The 17,533-nt window shown below is 52.9% G+C and overlaps 6 protein-coding genes across 6 annotated transcripts; 5 read left to right on the forward strand and 1 right to left on the reverse strand.

Moving 5' to 3' along the window:
- Positions 1-1,193: 1,193 nt before the first annotated feature.
- J4E90_009964 (uncharacterized protein) lies at positions 1,194-4,685 on the forward strand (the record flags this gene model as incomplete). Its single annotated transcript, XM_051439481.1, has 3 exons — positions 1,194-1,861; positions 1,911-4,311; positions 4,359-4,685. 3 exons carry the CDS (start codon positions 1,194-1,196, stop codon positions 4,683-4,685), a joined length of 3,396 nt encoding a protein of 1,131 aa, XP_051286698.1.
- Positions 4,686-5,592: 907 nt separating this feature from the next.
- On the forward strand, positions 5,593-8,036 carry J4E90_009965 (uncharacterized protein; the record flags this gene model as incomplete). Its single annotated transcript, XM_051439482.1, has 2 exons — positions 5,593-7,185; positions 7,251-8,036. 2 exons carry the CDS (start codon positions 5,593-5,595, stop codon positions 8,034-8,036), a joined length of 2,379 nt encoding a protein of 792 aa, XP_051286699.1.
- A 132-nt stretch (positions 8,037-8,168) lies between these two features.
- J4E90_009966 (uncharacterized protein) lies at positions 8,169-10,590 on the forward strand (the record flags this gene model as incomplete). Its single annotated transcript, XM_051439483.1, is given in 4 exon segments — positions 8,169-8,176; positions 8,431-9,240; positions 9,354-9,919; positions 9,935-10,590. The coding sequence occupies 4 exon segments, from the start codon at positions 8,169-8,171 to the stop codon at positions 10,588-10,590; spliced, it is 2,040 nt and encodes a 679-aa protein (XP_051286700.1).
- Positions 10,591-11,141: 551 nt separating this feature from the next.
- J4E90_009967 (uncharacterized protein) lies at positions 11,142-12,223 on the forward strand (the record flags this gene model as incomplete). The annotated part of the gene is made up of 3 exons (XM_051439484.1): positions 11,142-11,190; positions 11,369-11,679; positions 11,804-12,223. The coding sequence occupies 3 exons, from the start codon at positions 11,142-11,144 to the stop codon at positions 12,221-12,223; spliced, it is 780 nt and encodes a 259-aa protein (XP_051286701.1).
- A 1,881-nt stretch (positions 12,224-14,104) lies between these two features.
- On the reverse strand, positions 14,105-15,283 carry J4E90_009968 (uncharacterized protein; the record flags this gene model as incomplete). Its single annotated transcript, XM_051439485.1, has 3 exons — positions 14,105-14,906; positions 14,962-15,223; positions 15,271-15,283. The coding sequence occupies 3 exons, from the start codon at positions 15,281-15,283 to the stop codon at positions 14,105-14,107; spliced, it is 1,077 nt and encodes a 358-aa protein (XP_051286702.1).
- A 482-nt stretch (positions 15,284-15,765) lies between these two features.
- On the forward strand, positions 15,766-17,272 carry J4E90_009969 (uncharacterized protein; the record flags this gene model as incomplete). Its single annotated transcript, XM_051439486.1, has 4 exons — positions 15,766-15,786; positions 15,960-15,986; positions 16,036-16,244; positions 16,294-17,272. 4 exons carry the CDS (start codon positions 15,766-15,768, stop codon positions 17,270-17,272), a joined length of 1,236 nt encoding a protein of 411 aa, XP_051286703.1.
- Positions 17,273-17,533: the final 261 nt, after the last annotated feature.

The raw sequence follows: 17,533 nt of genomic DNA on the forward strand, positions 1-17,533 counted from the left end.
CTCACGTCGATCTAGTGCGAGCTCATCTCACATAGGGGGCGGGATGTGAAAGAATGGCTCCCCCTGGCCAAACTCGTTGTCAACATCACCACCCCATCTTCGCGGCAGATACTGCATATCATGATGCCACTGGCCGAACACGTTTCTTATCGCCTGGGGGTAACAGTTCCATTCGCTGTTTCCGTATGGCTCTGGTTGCCAGATAGCATCTGTCCACATATCCAGGCTTGGCTCTGTGTACTGTCGAGTCCGGAAGTCGTAGCACTTGTCTTTATCTCGTCCACCGAGCATGCTGTCTTGGGTCCACGGAGCGAATTTCGAGCTATTAAAGCCGAAAGGATGACGTCCGAATCCGGGCTGATGGCCATATCCCGCCCATTGATTTTTGTGTGGACGATTGGACACGCAATCCGTCTTGCGAGCCCCAAACGCAACGTACATGTCCGGGCCCTCGTTTTTGAATATATCCTTGAGGCGTCCACGAAATGAGCCATTCCTTCCGTCCTTTGGCCATATAAATGCCTTTGATGGTTTGACATTATGGAGCTTCCGGCCATCTTGGTACCATCCTCGCCAGTACGGTTCACGAACGTATCGAGCTGCTTGTGGTTTCGATCCGCACTTCCGCCCGGTTTCCGTGAAGTAGGGAGGTCTCGGCAGAATATCAGGCATGTTGAAGATGTCTTAGTAAAGGGTCTGTTTCCTTCGAGGGAAGTATAGTATCTTTAGCGATGGACAACCGCCTTTGTAGAGATGATACTGTCAGTCGTTTGCTAGCGAAGATTGCAGATACGAGATAGTTATACACAGTATGGCAGAGATGGAGCGTGTGTATAGTCGTTTGGGTGCCGCTACTACCTAGCATACAAAGTTTTATATTATTCCGTCATGCACCCGCTTCCATTTGGCTCATCTTTGGACTGTCAGGCGTGGCCTTGCGCCTGCTGTATCAACTTTCCAGCAAGCATGTAAACCCCACTCTTACCAAACTGAGGTGAAGCATCTAACGTGACTGAGATCATATTTCAATCTAATGATGCTTTGAGAAGATAAGATGGTACTAGTCCTTTCACACGACGCGGTACCTGAAAGACAGGGATCGCGAGGGTCCGAGCTCTCAAGCTTGAACAACGCGATCTCGTTTCTCCAGGTTTGTTTTCGGGACCATCAACAACACCGCCCAATACACCACCATGTCGCTTTTCGGCAATCTTGGAGGCTCGCAGCCCGCCTCTACTGGCGCATCCGGTGGAGGACTGTTTGGAACAGCAACCGGCGGATCAGGCGGTACCGGATCAAGCTTGTTTGGCAATCTGGGCGGAGGTACTTCGAATGCGCAATCTGGTACGACACAGGCACCAAGCTCTGGAGGCTTAGGAGGCGGACTTTTCAGTGGATTGGGCGGAGCAAAGCCACCTACGACCACGACATCCTCGCTGTTCGCTGGCGCCGGATCGACTTCGCAGCCGCAAACACAAACGCAACCCAGCAGCCTTGGGCTGTTCAACAACACGGCGTCGCAATCAACAACCAACAACGCGCAACAAACGAGCGGTTTCGGTCAATCGTCTCTCTTCGGCGCTACCTCGAACCAGCAGCAACCCCAACAGCAGCAGCAGCAGCAGCAGCAACAGGGCACGTCACTGGCCCAGGCAAACGCTGGCACCGGTCGCTCAGCCCACTTCGATAATCTGCTCGAGCGAGGGCGAAAGCGCAATGCTGGCGAGAATGGCACGACCAACTTCGACGAGCTGCCGTCCCTGCAGTTGGGCCTTGGAGACATCGCACGCAAGGTGCGCAACCTGGGCGCTGGCGGTCCCTCAGCCGATCAGGTCCAGGACCGCGCACAGGATCGCGCTGCGTAAGTTGAATCTGAATGCGACGTCTGACCACGTGCTGACTGCTTCCAGACACTACCTACTCTCCGCCTCAGGCGTGAAGATGGGTAGCACCCTCCGCGATCTCAACCAATTCTCTTCGCAGGCCGGACTCGCTGCACCTGGTCAGGCACAGAACCTCTTCGATAACGACGTTGACGGCTACATCTCGAACCTGCACTCGCAATCAACTCTGGCGCTTATCCAGGAAGGACTCGAGCAATCCAAGCGCGACTTCGACACGTTCCTCGAGGACAATGTTCAGATTGAATGGGACAAGCAGAGGCAAAGGATCTACGAACACTTTGGGCTTGGCCGACAGAGCGAAGACATGGCAGCATCTCAGAGCGGCGCATTCGGCAGCACAGCTCGCGGAGCTTTTGGACGCGCGACTGGGCGCAAGGGCCGTTCCATGGGACCCAACGGTGCATCTGTCAACGGACGATCAACCTTTGGAGCCTCTGCTGCTGGACCGCCCGTTCTCGGTGCTTCCCAGAGCGTTCTTGGTGGACGCGATTCTTCCGACAAGTCAGTCATGGGCGGACAAGCTGCTCCTCAGGATCGATACGCTCGTGACAAACAAGAGAAGTTTATGGAAGAGGTCAAGAAGCTCAACGAGTCCAGGCTGCGGGAGAGTACATTCTCGGTACTCCATGCGTTCTCTGATGTAGAGAAGGCTGCCGGTACAGAATACTCGGACCATTTCACACGCGCCTACGGAACGCTCATCTCCATCACCGGCGAGAAGACCGAACTCGAGGCATCCAACCCTGGCTCGAACCAACCGAAGGAGCGAAGTTTCGCCAGAGACTACCTGGACGAACAACCAAACTCTGCTGCTAGCGTTCGCATGCGCAAGCGTATACTCGACGGGTCTCGAAAGTACCTGGAAAGCAGGTTCTTGGAGCAGGTGGAAGACGTCCTACGGAGAAATCCCGCAGAAGCGCTCGTTGGTGGTGTTCCATCGATGCTCAACAAGATCCGAGGCTTCGTGAGAGCAAAGGCTGCATTCAAGGAGCTTGGCGCAGACACTGAGCTATTTCAACGGATAGGCGAAGCTGGTGAAGAGTTTCCCTGGATCATCATATTCTTCCTCCTGAAGGGTGGTCTGCTTACCGAGGCTGCTGAATATGTACGAGAGAAGAGGAACTTCTTCCAGAACACCGACCGAAACTTCCAGGCGGCGATATCCCAATACGCCAGCGATCCAGACCGAAGACTGAACCCCGATACGCAACAGAAGGTCGCTCACACACATGCCCAGAGGACCCGCTTGAAGACGCCAGAGGACCCTTACCGAATGGCTTGCTACAAGATCGTTGGTCGATGTGATATGAGCAAGCGCAACCTTGAGCCAATCCGGGAGAACATGGACGACTGGGTATGGCTGCAGTTCAACCTGGCCCGCGAGGGTAACCGCGCTGAGGAAAATGCCGGCGAGATCTTTGGCTTGGAAGAACTGAGAACAGTCATCAAAGACATCGGCCAGCGCCACTTCATGAACGACGACGCTGAATCATCGGGCGGCTATGGAGTTTACTTCTATCTCGCCACGCTGGCTGGCCTGTTCGAGCCAGCTATCAACTACCTGTACACCCACAACTATGTCTCGGCGGTTCACTTCGCGGTTGCTCTAGACTACTACGGCCTCATCCGCGTGTCGGACTGGACAACTGCAGGTGGAGAGATCATGACCTTCACTACGCGACAACAACCACAGCTCAACTTTGGACGCATCGTCGGCCATTACACAAGCGACTTCCGTGCTGCACGAGCTGATGCTGCTGCTGACTACTTGGTGCTGATCTGCATGAATGCGGATCTACCGGGTGAAGCAGGCCGACAACAGGCAGAGCTATGCCATGAAGCTCTTCGCGAACTTGTTCTTGAGACGCGCGAGTTCTCTACCTTGTTGGGTGACGTCAAATCCAACGGTGAGACGACACCAGGTCTCATCCAGGAACGCGTGCCTTTGCTCAAGCTGGACGGCGAGATGGGCCTGTTGAACACCATCACTAGTGAAGCCGCGAGAATGGCAGACGATAACGGACGCATCAACGACGCCATTCTACTCTGCCATCTTGCTGGCGAGTATGACAGTGTCGTAACGATTCTGAACCGCGCGCTAGCTGAGGCACTCTCTGTAGAACTCGGCCAAGAGCCTCTCCGCCTGGAGCCGTTGAAGCCGCGTCTGACAGCTGCGGAGTCACAACAGCAGCAACAACAACGAACCGATCTGACTTCGTCGAGCTTGAGTATGCTGGGAACAGATGATCCCGTCGAGCTCGCGCAGAAGGTTCTTGCGTTGTATGACGCGAACAGCCTGTGGTGGAGGAAGGTGTCGCAGATGAACCGTGACACAGTTGGAATACTATTCCAGCTTAACAACGCGAAGAAGATCATCGAAGCCGGCGACTTCATGGCGGCACTCGGCGTAAGTTCTTACTTCTTTACTCATGACCAGTCACTAACATCCCGCAGCAAATCGAGAACCTCCGCATTCTTCCTCTGTCAGCCAACGGAAATGTCAGCGACATCCGTGCCACCGCCAACAGCTTCAACTCCTACCCACAAGAAATCTCGCGCAACATTGGCAACGTTCTTCTCTGGTGCATCGGCTGCTGCTCGAGACATCGTGAGCGTCTTCTATCCGGACAGTTCGAGGACAAGATGCGCAAGGTTCTCGCTGATCAACTTCTGCAGAAGGCAAAGGACCTCATGGTCTTTGCTGGTTTGATCAAGTACAAGCTGCCACCAAGGGTGTTTGAGACGCTGGCTAGGGAGGGTCAGGAGGTTGGCGCTTTCTAGAGCTGAGGTGGTAACGATAGATGTTTGCAGGTTGGAGTCTCTGGATTTGGTAATGCAGTCATAGCATGCGCTTGGAAACGCTTGGGTTCGTGAGGACAAGGTGATTGAGCATCTGCACAGCGATTGGGCACGTTTGGCTTGACATAGAGTGATACCAATAAATCATTGTAATTCGCGGCCAATCGTACCTCCCTGTGATCGTGATGCTGGGACGCCTTCGCCGGAAGAGGCCGCGTGGGGTGATGGCTAAGAAGAACATGTCACAGTAGTGGTACGGTCACTGTGGCGCAGGCGATGTCTCACCATCTTGGCCATTGTTGGCATGCAACTACCACCAATTCAAGCAACGAAAAGGTCGTCCGATGCCAGGAACGTGCCGGTGGCCGGTGTTGGAGTTCGCCAGACGATCCTTCGAGGCTCGGGCTGATCGGCGGAGTGGTGTGACCCCACTTGACGGACCGGGGAGCTCTTTTCTTTTGGAGCTCCCACGTCATATGCGCGCGACGCCGCGACCCATGCTCCGACTCCCATCACCTTATCGCCAGTTTGAGTAATACCTACAACTGTTGCCTATGATACATAAACACTACGTAGAGGTCATCTAATCACCAACTAATCGTATTACCTCTGCTACTCACAACCACCCAGGACTCGGCAAAGCTACCCCTCCAACCACCGTTGAGACCTGAATCTTCCCAACACGTAGGGACCCGCTTCTTCTCGGCGTCTTAACTTTTCCAACTAGACAGGTGAATCCACATTGACCTCATACTGACCCACGGCCAAATATCTCTTCGGACCTTCGCATCCAGCTGCGACTACCTTCAGCCTCCACTTACTACCTCAACTTCAACCTACACCTCTCACCCCGCCTAATACCCCAAACAACAATACCCAGACTCACAACATGGCGCCCACCGAGATCCCGCCGCCCCTCGATGGCAAGAAGAGGCGCATTGGAGTCATGACGAGCGGAGGTGACGCGCCCGGCATGAACGGAGCGGTACGCGCTGTAGTGCGTATGGCGATTCACAACAACTGCGAGGCCTTCGCTATATACGAGGGTTACGACGGTCTGGTCAAGGGCGGAGACATGATCAAGGAGATGCACTGGGAAGACGTCAGAGGTTTCCTGTCAGAAGGTGGTACCCTCATTGGCACAGCACGATGCATGGAGTTCATGCAGCGCGAAGGCCGCCGGACGGCCGCGAAGAACATGATCATCAAGGGTATCGACGCGCTAATCATCTGCGGTGGTGATGGATCCCTCACAGGTGCTGACAAGTTCCGCGCGGAGTGGCCAGAGCTGCTGAAGGAGCTGGTGGAAGAGAAGCAGCTCACACAGGACCAGGTTGAGCCCTTCAAGCACCTGAACATTGTTGGTCTCGTCGGCTCCATTGACAACGACCTTTCCATGACCGACGCTACCATCGGCTGCTACACCTCGCTCGGGCGTATCTGCGAAGCCATCGACTCGGTCGACACCACCGCCGTCAGCCACCAGCGTGCTTTCGTTATCGAAGTTATGGGTCGACACTGCGGTTGGCTCGCACTCAGCGCCGGTGTCGCGACAGGCGCAGACTTCGTCTTCACACCCGAGAATCCACCAAGCGAAGGCTGGCAGGAACAGATGTGCAAGCAGATCAAGAAGCAGAGACAAATGGGCAAGCGGAAGACCATCGTCGTTGTCGCCGAGGGTGCCATCGATCGCAACCTGAACAAGATCACCTCAGAACAGGTCAAGGACATTCTGGCGAAGGAGGCGAAGCTCGACACACGAGTGACAACTCTCGGACACGTCCAGCGTGGAGGTACACCCTGCGCCTACGACCGTATGCTTGCGACACTCCAAGGTGTTGAAGCTGTCAAGGCGGTGTTGGAGGCTACCCCCGACACGCCCAGCCCGGTCATCTGTATGCAAGAGAACAAGATCGTCCGACGGCCGCTCCTCGAGGCGGTTGCACAAACCAAGGAAGTCGCTGTAGCCATCGAGAACAAGAACTTCTCCAGGGCCATGCAGCTCCGTGATACCGAGTTCGAGCAACAATACCAGGCCTACCAAATCACCACCGCACAAGATCAGCCAGACCTTCTATTACCAGAGAACAAGCGCATGCGCGTCGGCATCATCCACGTCGGAGCCCCAGCTGGAGGTATGAACGCAGCGACCCGTGCTGCGGTTGCACACTGCATTGCCCGCGGCCACACACCAGTCGCGCTCCACAACGGTTTCCCTGGCATAATCCGCCACCACTCCGATGAGCCAGTGGGTGCGGTGCGAGACATCAAGTGGATTGATGCTGAGACCTGGGCTTCCAAGGGTGGATCTGAGATCGGAACAAACCGCGGGCTCCCTAGTGAGGATCTCGAGACTGTCGCGTTCGTCTTCAAGAAGTTCAACATCCAGTCCCTGTTCGTTGTTGGTGGTTTCGAAGCATTCACAGCTGTCTCGGAGCTGAGGAAAGCACGAGAGTACTACAAGTCTTTCAAGATTCCTATGGTAAGTGCATCTCCTGATAACGTTGTTTCAATTCCAAGATGAGTAATATGCTAACTCGACTTTAGGTCATTATTCCTGCCACCATCTCGAACAACGTCCCCGGAACAGAGTACTCCATCGGTTCAGATACCTGCCTGAACGCCCTCATTCAATACTCCGATGCCTGCCGTCAATCGGCATCAGCATCTCGTCGCCGTGTCTTCGTCATCGAGACTCAAGGTGGTGAATCAGGCTACATCGCAACAGTCGCCGGTCTCAGTATCGGAGCTATGGGCGTATACACTCCCGAAGAAGGCATCAGCCTCAAGATGCTCGACCGCGACATTGACCACCTCCGCGAGGTCTTCAAGAAGGACAAGGGTATCAGCAGGTCTGGTAAGGTAATCCTCGTCAACGAAAAGGCATCCAAGACCTACAACGTGCAAATCATCGCCCAAATGATCGCGGAAGCCGGCCAAGGCAAATTCGAATCCCGCCACGGAGTACCCGGTCACTTCCAACAAGGCACCATCCCCTCGCCCATGGACCGTGTCCGAGCCGTCAGGTTCGCCATCAAGGCCATGCAACATCTCGAAAACTACGCCGGCATGGACCCCGACGAGATCGAAGACGACTCCATGTCTATCAGCGTCATCGGTATCAAGGGCAGCAAGCTCCTCTTTTCCCCCATGGAGCAAGTCGAGAAGAGGGAGACGGAATGGCACCGTCGCCGCCCCAAGCATGAGTTCTGGATGGCGCTCAAGGAGACGGTTGATACGCTTAGTGGCAGGCCTCAGGCGCCTGTCAACCCGGATGATATCGCTACGTTGGCTGGACGGCCGAGAGCTACGAGCAAGGCTTATGGGTATTAAGGTGTGGGGGCGCGGGTTTTAGGGATTGTGACGACGGAGTTATGATTATGAAGTATTTGTAGATAGATGGATATGGCTTTCCTATGATAATGACTTTGGAATGACAAACGATTAACACTCATCACCAGTACCATGGGACGGTTCGCTTAAACAATGGTTTGCCGGGGTTCGTAGGGATGGTCGAATCCATACCTAGGTACTCAACCATGGTAGCCAAGTATGACTCTACTGTGAAGACAGTACTAGGGAACATCTTTTCCCTCCAAGACTTCTGTATTCACGATCCAAGACCACGGACATTTACCAAATCGCGGCTGAGCTGAACTTCCACTCGCACACTTGAACCGGAATTGACGCCGAACAATTTCAGCACACAACCCCCTAACTACTCTAGCTGCGGTAAGCTCCCAACCGCAGCAGTACGAGTCACGATGAGCGAATTCCAGTACGGGCTCAAGGATAAGTTCCTCACCAAGGAGGAACTCTACGAATTTCGTTTCCTCACAACTGTACTGGCCTGGACGAATGCTCTTGAGAGGAAGGCCACGGTCAGTACGAATACTACCGATTCCGGGCATTCAAACAACAAGCTATACCCGTTCGCAGAGAAGCTTACCAACTTGTTGGTCCGTGATGTGGAAGTTGTCGCCGTGACAGCATCAGACGCAGGAGAGATCCTGTTCCAAACCGTGTGCGATGACAGCAGCGTATTGCTCACAGAAGATGATACTGCCTCTGAAGCGGAAGAAGAGAGCGAGCCAGGTCCTGCAGCGGCTGTTGGGTATGTGCAGAGCCTCTGCAATGAACTGCGAAGCAAGACGTTGAACGAGCAAGAGCATCACCCTGCCCTACAAGTCCATATTCCATTGACTACTGCCGATGATATGGGAGACTCAATCGGCTGTTGGTTGCTTTCCAAGACAGAGAGACATCTGGAAGGAGTGACGCATCCCCGGACAACTGTCAGTTTCTCTCAGCATGCAGCCAATCTCGTGCACTTGATCAAGGCGACCTACGAACAAACATCAAAGGGTACAACTGCATTGGCCAGAGACCAGTTACGTAACTACGTGCTCTTGACCTCGACCGCCAAGATAGCTTCGCGCATCCAGAAAGGCAGCAAAGACCGCAACTTTTACGACTATCTAAGCAAGCCTGGCGGTGACCTTGATGACTTTATGCTGCAGGAAGGTTACCACTTCAGGTCAGTGCTTCTGGGTACCGCCCGCGATGTTCTCTTCTAAAACTTTACCGAAATCCAGCGGAAAGTGATCGTTGCAACGATCTGGAACTTCGGTCATCAGCCAATGCAGACAGACTGCCCTGCCGTACTCAAGAGGCACTGGAAAACACCCGAAAAATCATCAAACCACTCACCCAGTTCAAGGACCTCCTGAACACCGGCGAATCGACTGTCTACAACCAACATACTGCTAGTCTTTTGCAGGACGTTCTTAGTGCTGTGCTCGACAACCTAGTTGCCTGCTTCGAGTGGCTCGCAGCTGCAGTGCGAAGATCACAATTTTTCAAGAGCAGCAATTACGACGCACTTCCAGGAAGTCCCGCAAGCGACGAAATTGCACTCGCAGGTCACTATTTCGATCATCTTTCGAAACAAGCAGGTCTCTGGCTTGATGTTTTGACACAGTTCAAGAAGACGTTCCGCAAGTACTTGTATACAAACCTAGGGCTTTTGAGAAAGGTTCACATGATAAAGAATGCAATGAAGACCGGCGACATTGCTCAAGATACCGAAGGCCTCCTTGGATCCTCGACCCCACTTGAAAAGCAACAAACGATCGACCCCGAGTTCGAGCAGCTCGACTCTCTTGCCGAGAGACAGCAGTGGGAGCACGCAGCAATGGCATGGCTGGATCTGATATGTCTACACTAGACAGCGATCCTGGATCTCCGGAGTGAAGGCAGCCAGGCACCCCGCAACAAAGTTCTCAGAACCTACTTGCAGCAAGCGAAGTTCCAACACTTTGAAACTCGTCAAGAGCACCAGGACAGGAGATTGATCATAAAGGGTCATCTGGAGAACTTCACATTGCTATCTGGAGAGAAGCTCACAACGGACGAATGCCAAAAGATCAGAACATGGCTGCTAAGAAATGGCGATGGCTACTCCGCGAAGTTTGAAAACGAAGAAGCAGAAGCTACAAACTTCACCGGTACCTACCACTGCGAAACTGTCCTACTGAGTCTTGCCTTACTAGCCAAGAAGCGGGCTGATATCCTAGACGTCGATATCAATTCCGCGTCTGCACCACTAAGCAAGGCTCACCTGCAGCTCCCTAGTAAAACAACCACGGATGCACTAAAAGGTAAGATGAGCGCCCTACCAGTATCGCAGAAGTGCTGTCCTGCTTGTCATGCGCTAGTCGAATACTTCATTGAGAATGCAAACCCAGCTCTGGTATACCCGGGCAAGCATGAGGTATGGTCAGCGGCAGCACTTCCACCGTGGATTCCAAGGGAAGCGGGTCAGGTAGTTCTGCGAGCTGCCCGGAAGGCACTGCGATGTCGGTTTGACAGCATACTGCGAGGCTGAGCTTGACTCTTGTATGAAGCGCGATGGGCGTGTTGTATCGTAGAGGTAGTATCGATTAGCAAGAATTAATATGATTGTAATCGCTTGGGTCTTGTCTGCTAGAGTGTTGGTTGTGTTGTCACAATAGTGTAGTTGTCGCGGTACTGTAAGCTATCGCAGTACTGTAGTTGTCGCAGTAGTGTAGCTGTCGCAGTATTGTAAGCTGTCACACTTTTGCAGCTGTCGGAGTAACGTAGTTGTCGCAATGTTGTGGTTGCTGGCAGAGCTAATAATTTAGAAAGATGCCGTTTAATTGGACTCGCGGACGAGTCGGACGGATTCTGCAGAATCTTAAAATGCTGTACCTCGACTTGACGTGAACGAGTTTAACGCACCTCTAAGTGAATATCGTTGACTTCCATCCTGCGAATGTTACGACCACGAATTTCTGACACGGCAGACGGGCAGTGTCTGACAAGAAGCTGACTAATATGACGTACCCCTCCAACACGAGCACAACCTTTCTGATCCGTCCCGACATGTGAACTTAACCCACCCAAACAACAGTCAAGATGAGTGAATTCAAAGAAATGGTCGTTATTCTTACCGGAGCTTCTCGAGGTATGTATCTATTCACTAAATTCTCCATCACCTCGCTTTCTGTTCTAGTCAAATATGCATTACACTTCCGTGGTTTGCAAACCTCCCAGACGTGTAAAAAAAAGCTACACGTGCAAGCGTAGTCAACACCAACGCAGACTCTCATACCGCCAATTCCCTTACTAATCCACTCTCGTAGGCATCGGCCAAGCCATTGCGCACCACCTCCTCTCGCGGAACCACAAAGTCGTCCTCGTCTCGCGTACTGAATCGGCTCTGTCTGCCCTTCAATCCCAATATGGGAACGAGAAAGTAGCTGTACTCGCTGGCGATATGGCGGATGCTTCGCTCCCGCAGAAAGCGGTTGATATGGCGAACGAGCGGTGGGGACGCATTGATTCGCTGATTGTAAATCACGGAACGCTAGATCCGGTGAAGAAGGTGGCGGATAGTAGTGCGGAGGAGTGGAGGAAGGGGTTTGATGTTAATGTTTTTAGTGCGGTTGGTATGGTGAGTTGAAGTCTCGTTCTGTTGTATTCATTTCTCCTTCTATCGACGATACTTACTCAGATTTTCAACATCGGCATTACTTATCCTGGCCTCATGCAACAAACTAACTCCCTGCTCTTTCTAGGTCCAAGCTGCCCTCCCCTCCCTCCGCAAAACCTCCGGCACCATCCTCCTAACCTCCTCTGGTGCCGCAACTTCCGCCTACCAAGGCTGGGGTTGCTACGGTGCGGGAAAAGCTGTGCTGAACCACCTCGCCCTCACGCTCTCGGTTGAAGAACCGTCCATTACTACCATTTCAATCCGTCCCGGTGTTGTAGACACAGAGATGCAGCGCGAGATCCGCGAAGTGCACCATGAGCGCATGAGCGAGAAAGACAGGACCAAGTTCAGTGGATTGAAGAAAGAAGGTGGATTGTTGAAGCCCGAGCAGCCGGGATATGTTATGGCGAGATTGGCTGTGGCGAAGGGTGAGGATGTAAAGGGGTTCAATGGACAGTTTTTGAGCTGGAATGATGAGAGTTTGGGAGCTTTTCAGCAGGATTAGATGCGTGACTTCTCGTTAGTTACATAGTCGTCACACTTAATCCGCCTCATATTCCAAACTAAACTCATGTTCAACCAACTCATCCGAATAAAACGCATCTTCATCCAACTCATCCTCATCCGAATGATCTGATGTCCACTCATCTTCCTCTTCCTCTTCGTCCTCATACCGATACTGCCTAGTCCAAGCCGGAAAAACTTGCCAGGTTGCTCCCTCGAGAAACTCCAGCATCTTCCCTTTCCACTCCGACTCTGGAGTCCACACTTTAACAATCTCTTCAAGATCATAATCGCACCGGACCGGCGGTCGATACCAGTCTGACTCGGTGTGACTGAATGATACACGGACATCCGCTCCTTCAGCCCGGAAAGCATGGTAAAAAGGGACAAGAACGGGGAATAGCTGTTCCCATTGCTTGAGGCGGATTTGGAACTGCATGAACGTGATACGAAGTCTAAAGTCTTTCTTGCGGGATATAGCGTCAAAAATGTGGGTGAATTGCTTACTCAATCCATCTGGATCGATGGTCGCTGGTTTATGCCTTATGGGGAGCTCTTGTGTAAGGTGTAGATCTAGGGCTCGAAGATGATCTGCAGGTCGTAAACCGAGTTTGAATACATCATCGTTGAGCAGCGCGTACAGCGTGTCCAGCTGCAAGCTTTCCGTACATCTGATCACGAAAGCGTTCTTGCGGTGGACGGAGGCGGGGTAGTACGCGGCCAGGGCTTCTACGGCCGTAGCCGGGTCAACGTATGCGGGATTGATGACATGGGGCGGCTTGTCACGACGCCATGTCAGATGAGCTGGAGGTTTTGTCCAGATAAAATAACCCTTCTCTGCATCGGGAACCATGTAACCTGTCGCTAGATCGAGGTACTCGTCGTCCCAGACGTGGGCGTATATTAATTCACGCAGTTCGCGTGGCAAGTGGGCTTGCATCTTTGTAGCGAGTTATAGACATGATACCTGCGCATAGGACTGAGCGGCTTGGTCGAATGGACTGCAGCCGCCCGATTAGTACGTTAATAAGAATTAGATAGATTGTTGAGATCGCATACCCTCCTGTGATTAAATCATGGGTGCGCATTGCTTTCTTTTTATACAGACCTATTATCTTTTTGGCGTATGACAAGACTGCATCCCTGTCGAAGCGTCAGGCTTCAAGTTTCCATCATTTGAGCAAACAGACAACTCACTGTCCAGGAACGAACGGACAAATCCCTTTATTCTTGCCCTTTCTCCCCTCTTCTCTCATCATCAGAGCTCTGTACTTCTTCATGTCGTCTCCCGTCATCTCGTCGATTTTCAGATCGCAGAGCGCCTGGAGATAGCCTTCTATCATCTCGTAACGCATGACTTGCTCGGATAAACGCCTCTCTGCGGCGGCAAGTTCTATCTGAAGGTCGGCCTCGCGTCGCTGAAGGAAACCTTGTCGATGTGTAGTCATGACGTCGGCTACGTGGTTGTAACTTTTCCTCGTGCAAAACACCGAAGTTTGAGTTGTGACACCTGAGAAGCTGAAACGCTAGTCTTAAAAGGGTGAGGTTCCGCTGCTAGTACACCAAAGAACTCGGGAGCGTATTTCCAAAGGTAATTACACAAACGCCCAATCCCAGAGGTGCAGCATCGCCCGGGGTGGTTGTTTTGATAACGGGACCTCGCAAAAGATGCTCTTTTGACCGCGGCATCGGGGCATATGCGGTGGCATCAGCCGCATGATAGTCAGCACTAGCTCGCTGGCTAGTTCCAAGGTTATGCCGAGGCGCATTATCTTGCAGACGTAATCAATCTGAACCATGTACTCTGCAGATAGGGAAAGATCATGGGCGTTGAATGAGAACAGAGAAAGATGCATCATAATTAACTACGTAAAATGGTTCCTCATAGCTTCGACTTGGACACGATCATGGAGTTGCCAATGTTCAACCACTTGACGGCATCTGTGACAAGCTCATCAACAATCTCCCTCGCGTTCTTCCTCTCGTTAACAACAGCAGCGACCTTACCCATCAGGAACGGCCGCGCGTTGTCCATAGTCTCGTCGTCGAGGTCGTCGCCCATCTTCTCGAGATCATGCTCGACAGGCAATATGCCCTTGGCAGTAAGATCCTTGATCTCTTGTTGCCTGTTCTCCTCCCAGTTCTGGACGTATGGGTTGGTGCGGATGCGGAGTGGGCGTCCGGTGAAGATGATGGTGCGGATGTTGTCGTCCCAGCCAGCTGTGCGGACGGCTTCTTGGTGGGCCTTGGGTGCACCGGCTTCCTCGGAGAGAACGAAGCGTGTTCCGACCCAGACACCGGTGGCACCGAATGTGAGCATCGCAGCGAGCGACTGGCCGTTGTAGATACCGCCGGCAGCTACAATTTGTACCTGCTCGCCGGTCAAAGGCGACTTGTGGCCCTCGACCATCTTGACCGCTGCTGGGATGAAGATGGATGTGGGAACGTCTCCGGTGTGTCCTCCGCCCTCGCCTCCTTGTGCGCAGATGATGTCGACGCCGATGTCGAGGCACTTCTTGATGTGCTTGGGGTGGCCGATCATGTTCATGTAGAGGATTCCGTGCTTGTGTAGCTTCTCTACGACGGCCTTGGGTGGGACACCGACGGCGGAGACGAATAGTTTGGCGCCGGAGTCAATGATGATGTCGACGAGCTCGTTCAGCTTGCCCTTGGTGTAGTCGTAGCTATATGCCGTTAGTCGCGTGCCTTCTGGCATGTGATGGATCGCCCAGTACGTACTTGGTCTTGCGCGCGCTGCCTCCAACCTGGGGAAGGAGCAGGTCGATGCCGAATGGCGCGTTCTTGTCGTTCAGGTATCCCTTCAACTCGGCGATCTGCTCGCGGAGCATGTCGGGTGTGTATCCGACACCTCCGATGACACCGAGACCTCCAGCGTTGGTGACGGCGGCGGCGAGCTTAGGTCCAGCAGCCACGTTCATGCCCGCAAGCATGACGGGGTGCTGGATCTTCAGCAGGTCGGTAAGCTTGGTGCGGATTTGCTCTGAGGTTTGTCAGCTGGGCACATGTGAATGAGGCGTGGATGCGTACGTGGAGAAGCCATGACGACGGTATGGAGGGTTGCGGTTGAGAAAGGGAAGATGCGAGGTATTTCAACAGCAAGGAAGGAAGACGAGTGGATCGAGGATTCGGGCGAATTCTTAAGGTTTGAGGAGTCGGGCCCTTTCTTATGGTTGAGGAGTCCTGGTCGACTCTCTGTAAGCCGTGAGCCGAGGCACGACGCATGTCTCACGCGGAGAGCGCTAACCACTTACCGTCTAGTGCCGTCTGGGGAAGGCTGTCGGCATCGCGCGCCTGCCTCTGTCTGTCCCACCGCGTCACATGCTAACATGTTCACTAATGCATCCAAATGTTTAGCCACGCTCAGGGCCGCCTCCTCACGGTATCCACGCCATGCCGCGCTCACAATTAGTACCATCAACAGCAAGGTCTCTAATCGATCGAATTTTCACTCGTCACCCACTCAACGCCAGGAATGTGATACACCCTCCGACTCTCGCGTTCCGCGCGAGCTTCCATCGCAAGATGTGCGGAAAGTTTTTACTGGTAAGCCTGGCTACCGTAAGAAGGAACTTGCCGTCGTTGCTTTGGGGAGCAACATGGGCGACAGAGTGGCCATGATTGAACGTGCATGCAGAGAGATGGAGTCAAGTGGAAAAATAAAGATCGTACGAACCAGTAGTTTATGGGAGAGCAAAGCCATGTACGTACTCGATCAGGACAACTTCGTCAATGGTGCCTGTCAGGTATGCTAAATAATGTCCCTTCTTTCAAACGTCAAATTTACGCAAACAGATAGAAACTAGTCTGTCACCAATCGAACTCTTAGACGCGCTTCAGAAAGTTGAGAATGACATGGGCCGCGTCAAAGTCATCGACAAAGGACCCAGAAATATTGATTTGGACATTTTACTTCATGGAAACGAGAAAAGTTCCAGCGAAAGACTTACGATCCCGCATGCGTTGATGTTCGAGAGGCAGTTCGTTCTACGCCCTCTTGTTGAGTAAGATAATCATCTATCTGGCCAGTGAAACGGTGCTGATCCTCTCTAGACTTTTGCGCAATCAGCGTGAAGATTACCCATTCTCGAATCAAATTAAACGCCATTTCAAAAGACTCCTTAAATCAGAGGTGCCGCTGGTGCCGCTGACGCCACTTGGACCAGATCTATCCCCAATATCGTCTTCTCGGATAGCGGATAACACAAGGATCATGTCTATCCTAAATGTCACACCAGACTCATTCTCAGATGGCGGCCAAAATTACAATATCGATGAAGCAACCCTAGCGAACACCATTCGCGAACACATCTCGGCCGGAGCCACCATCATCGACGTAGGCGGACAGTCAACACGACCCGGTGCTGTCCAGGTCTCCGCCGACGAAGAGCTAGCACGTGTCATCCCAGCTGTAAAGCTGATCCGCTCAATGCCAGAGGCAAACAACATCGCAATCAGCGTTGACACATACCGCGGCAGCGTCGCCGAAGCCGCCATTAACGCCGGCGCAAACATGATCAACGACGTCAGTGCAGGTGCCATGGACGACACGATGCTTTCCACCATGGGAAAACTTGGCTGTACAGTCTGTCTCATGCACATGCGCGGCACGCCGGAAACCATGACCAGCCCTGAAATGACATCCTACCCCAACGGCATCATAGAGACAGTAGGCCGCGAACTCGTCGAGCGCGTTATTGCTGCGGAACATGCGGGTGTCAGGCGCTGGCGTATCGTTCTCGATCCTGGTATTGGCTTTGCGAAGACAAAGGAACATAATCTTGAACTACTTCGCCGACAGGATGAGTTGATGAGGTATCCGGGTCTAGAAGGCATTCCTTGGCTTGTGGGCACGAGTCGGAAGAAGTTTATCGGCGATATTACTGGGGTCAAGCAAGCGAAAGATAGGGTCTGGGGGACTGCTGTTGGGGTGGCAGCGGCTATCAAGGGTGGTGCGCAGATTTTGAGGGTCCATGATGTTAAGGAGATGGCGCAGGTTGCGAAGATGGCGGATGCGTTGTGGCGCCCGTGAACATGACGCGGCGCGACAGTCTTCCAACGATCTTCGCTCTCGCCCTCATTTAGTGGGAGGTTTCAGGCGTCATCCGTGTTGTTGGTTCCACTCCACGCGGTAGCGCTCCGGTTGGTTCCGAGTCCTTCATGAACGTGGTTGTCGACTCGCTTCCACAAAGCCTGAACCAAACGAAGAATACGTGGAAGGAAAACCTGTAACCTCGAACAACATCCTACTTCTTTTTACCCTCAACATCAAACATGGCGAATCTTCGTGAGC

Source organism: Alternaria incomplexa (assembly GCF_024043165.1).
Source record: "Alternaria incomplexa strain BMP 0042 chromosome Unknown scaffold_18, whole genome shotgun sequence".
Taxonomy (NCBI): Eukaryota; Fungi; Ascomycota; class Dothideomycetes; order Pleosporales; family Pleosporaceae; genus Alternaria; species Alternaria incomplexa.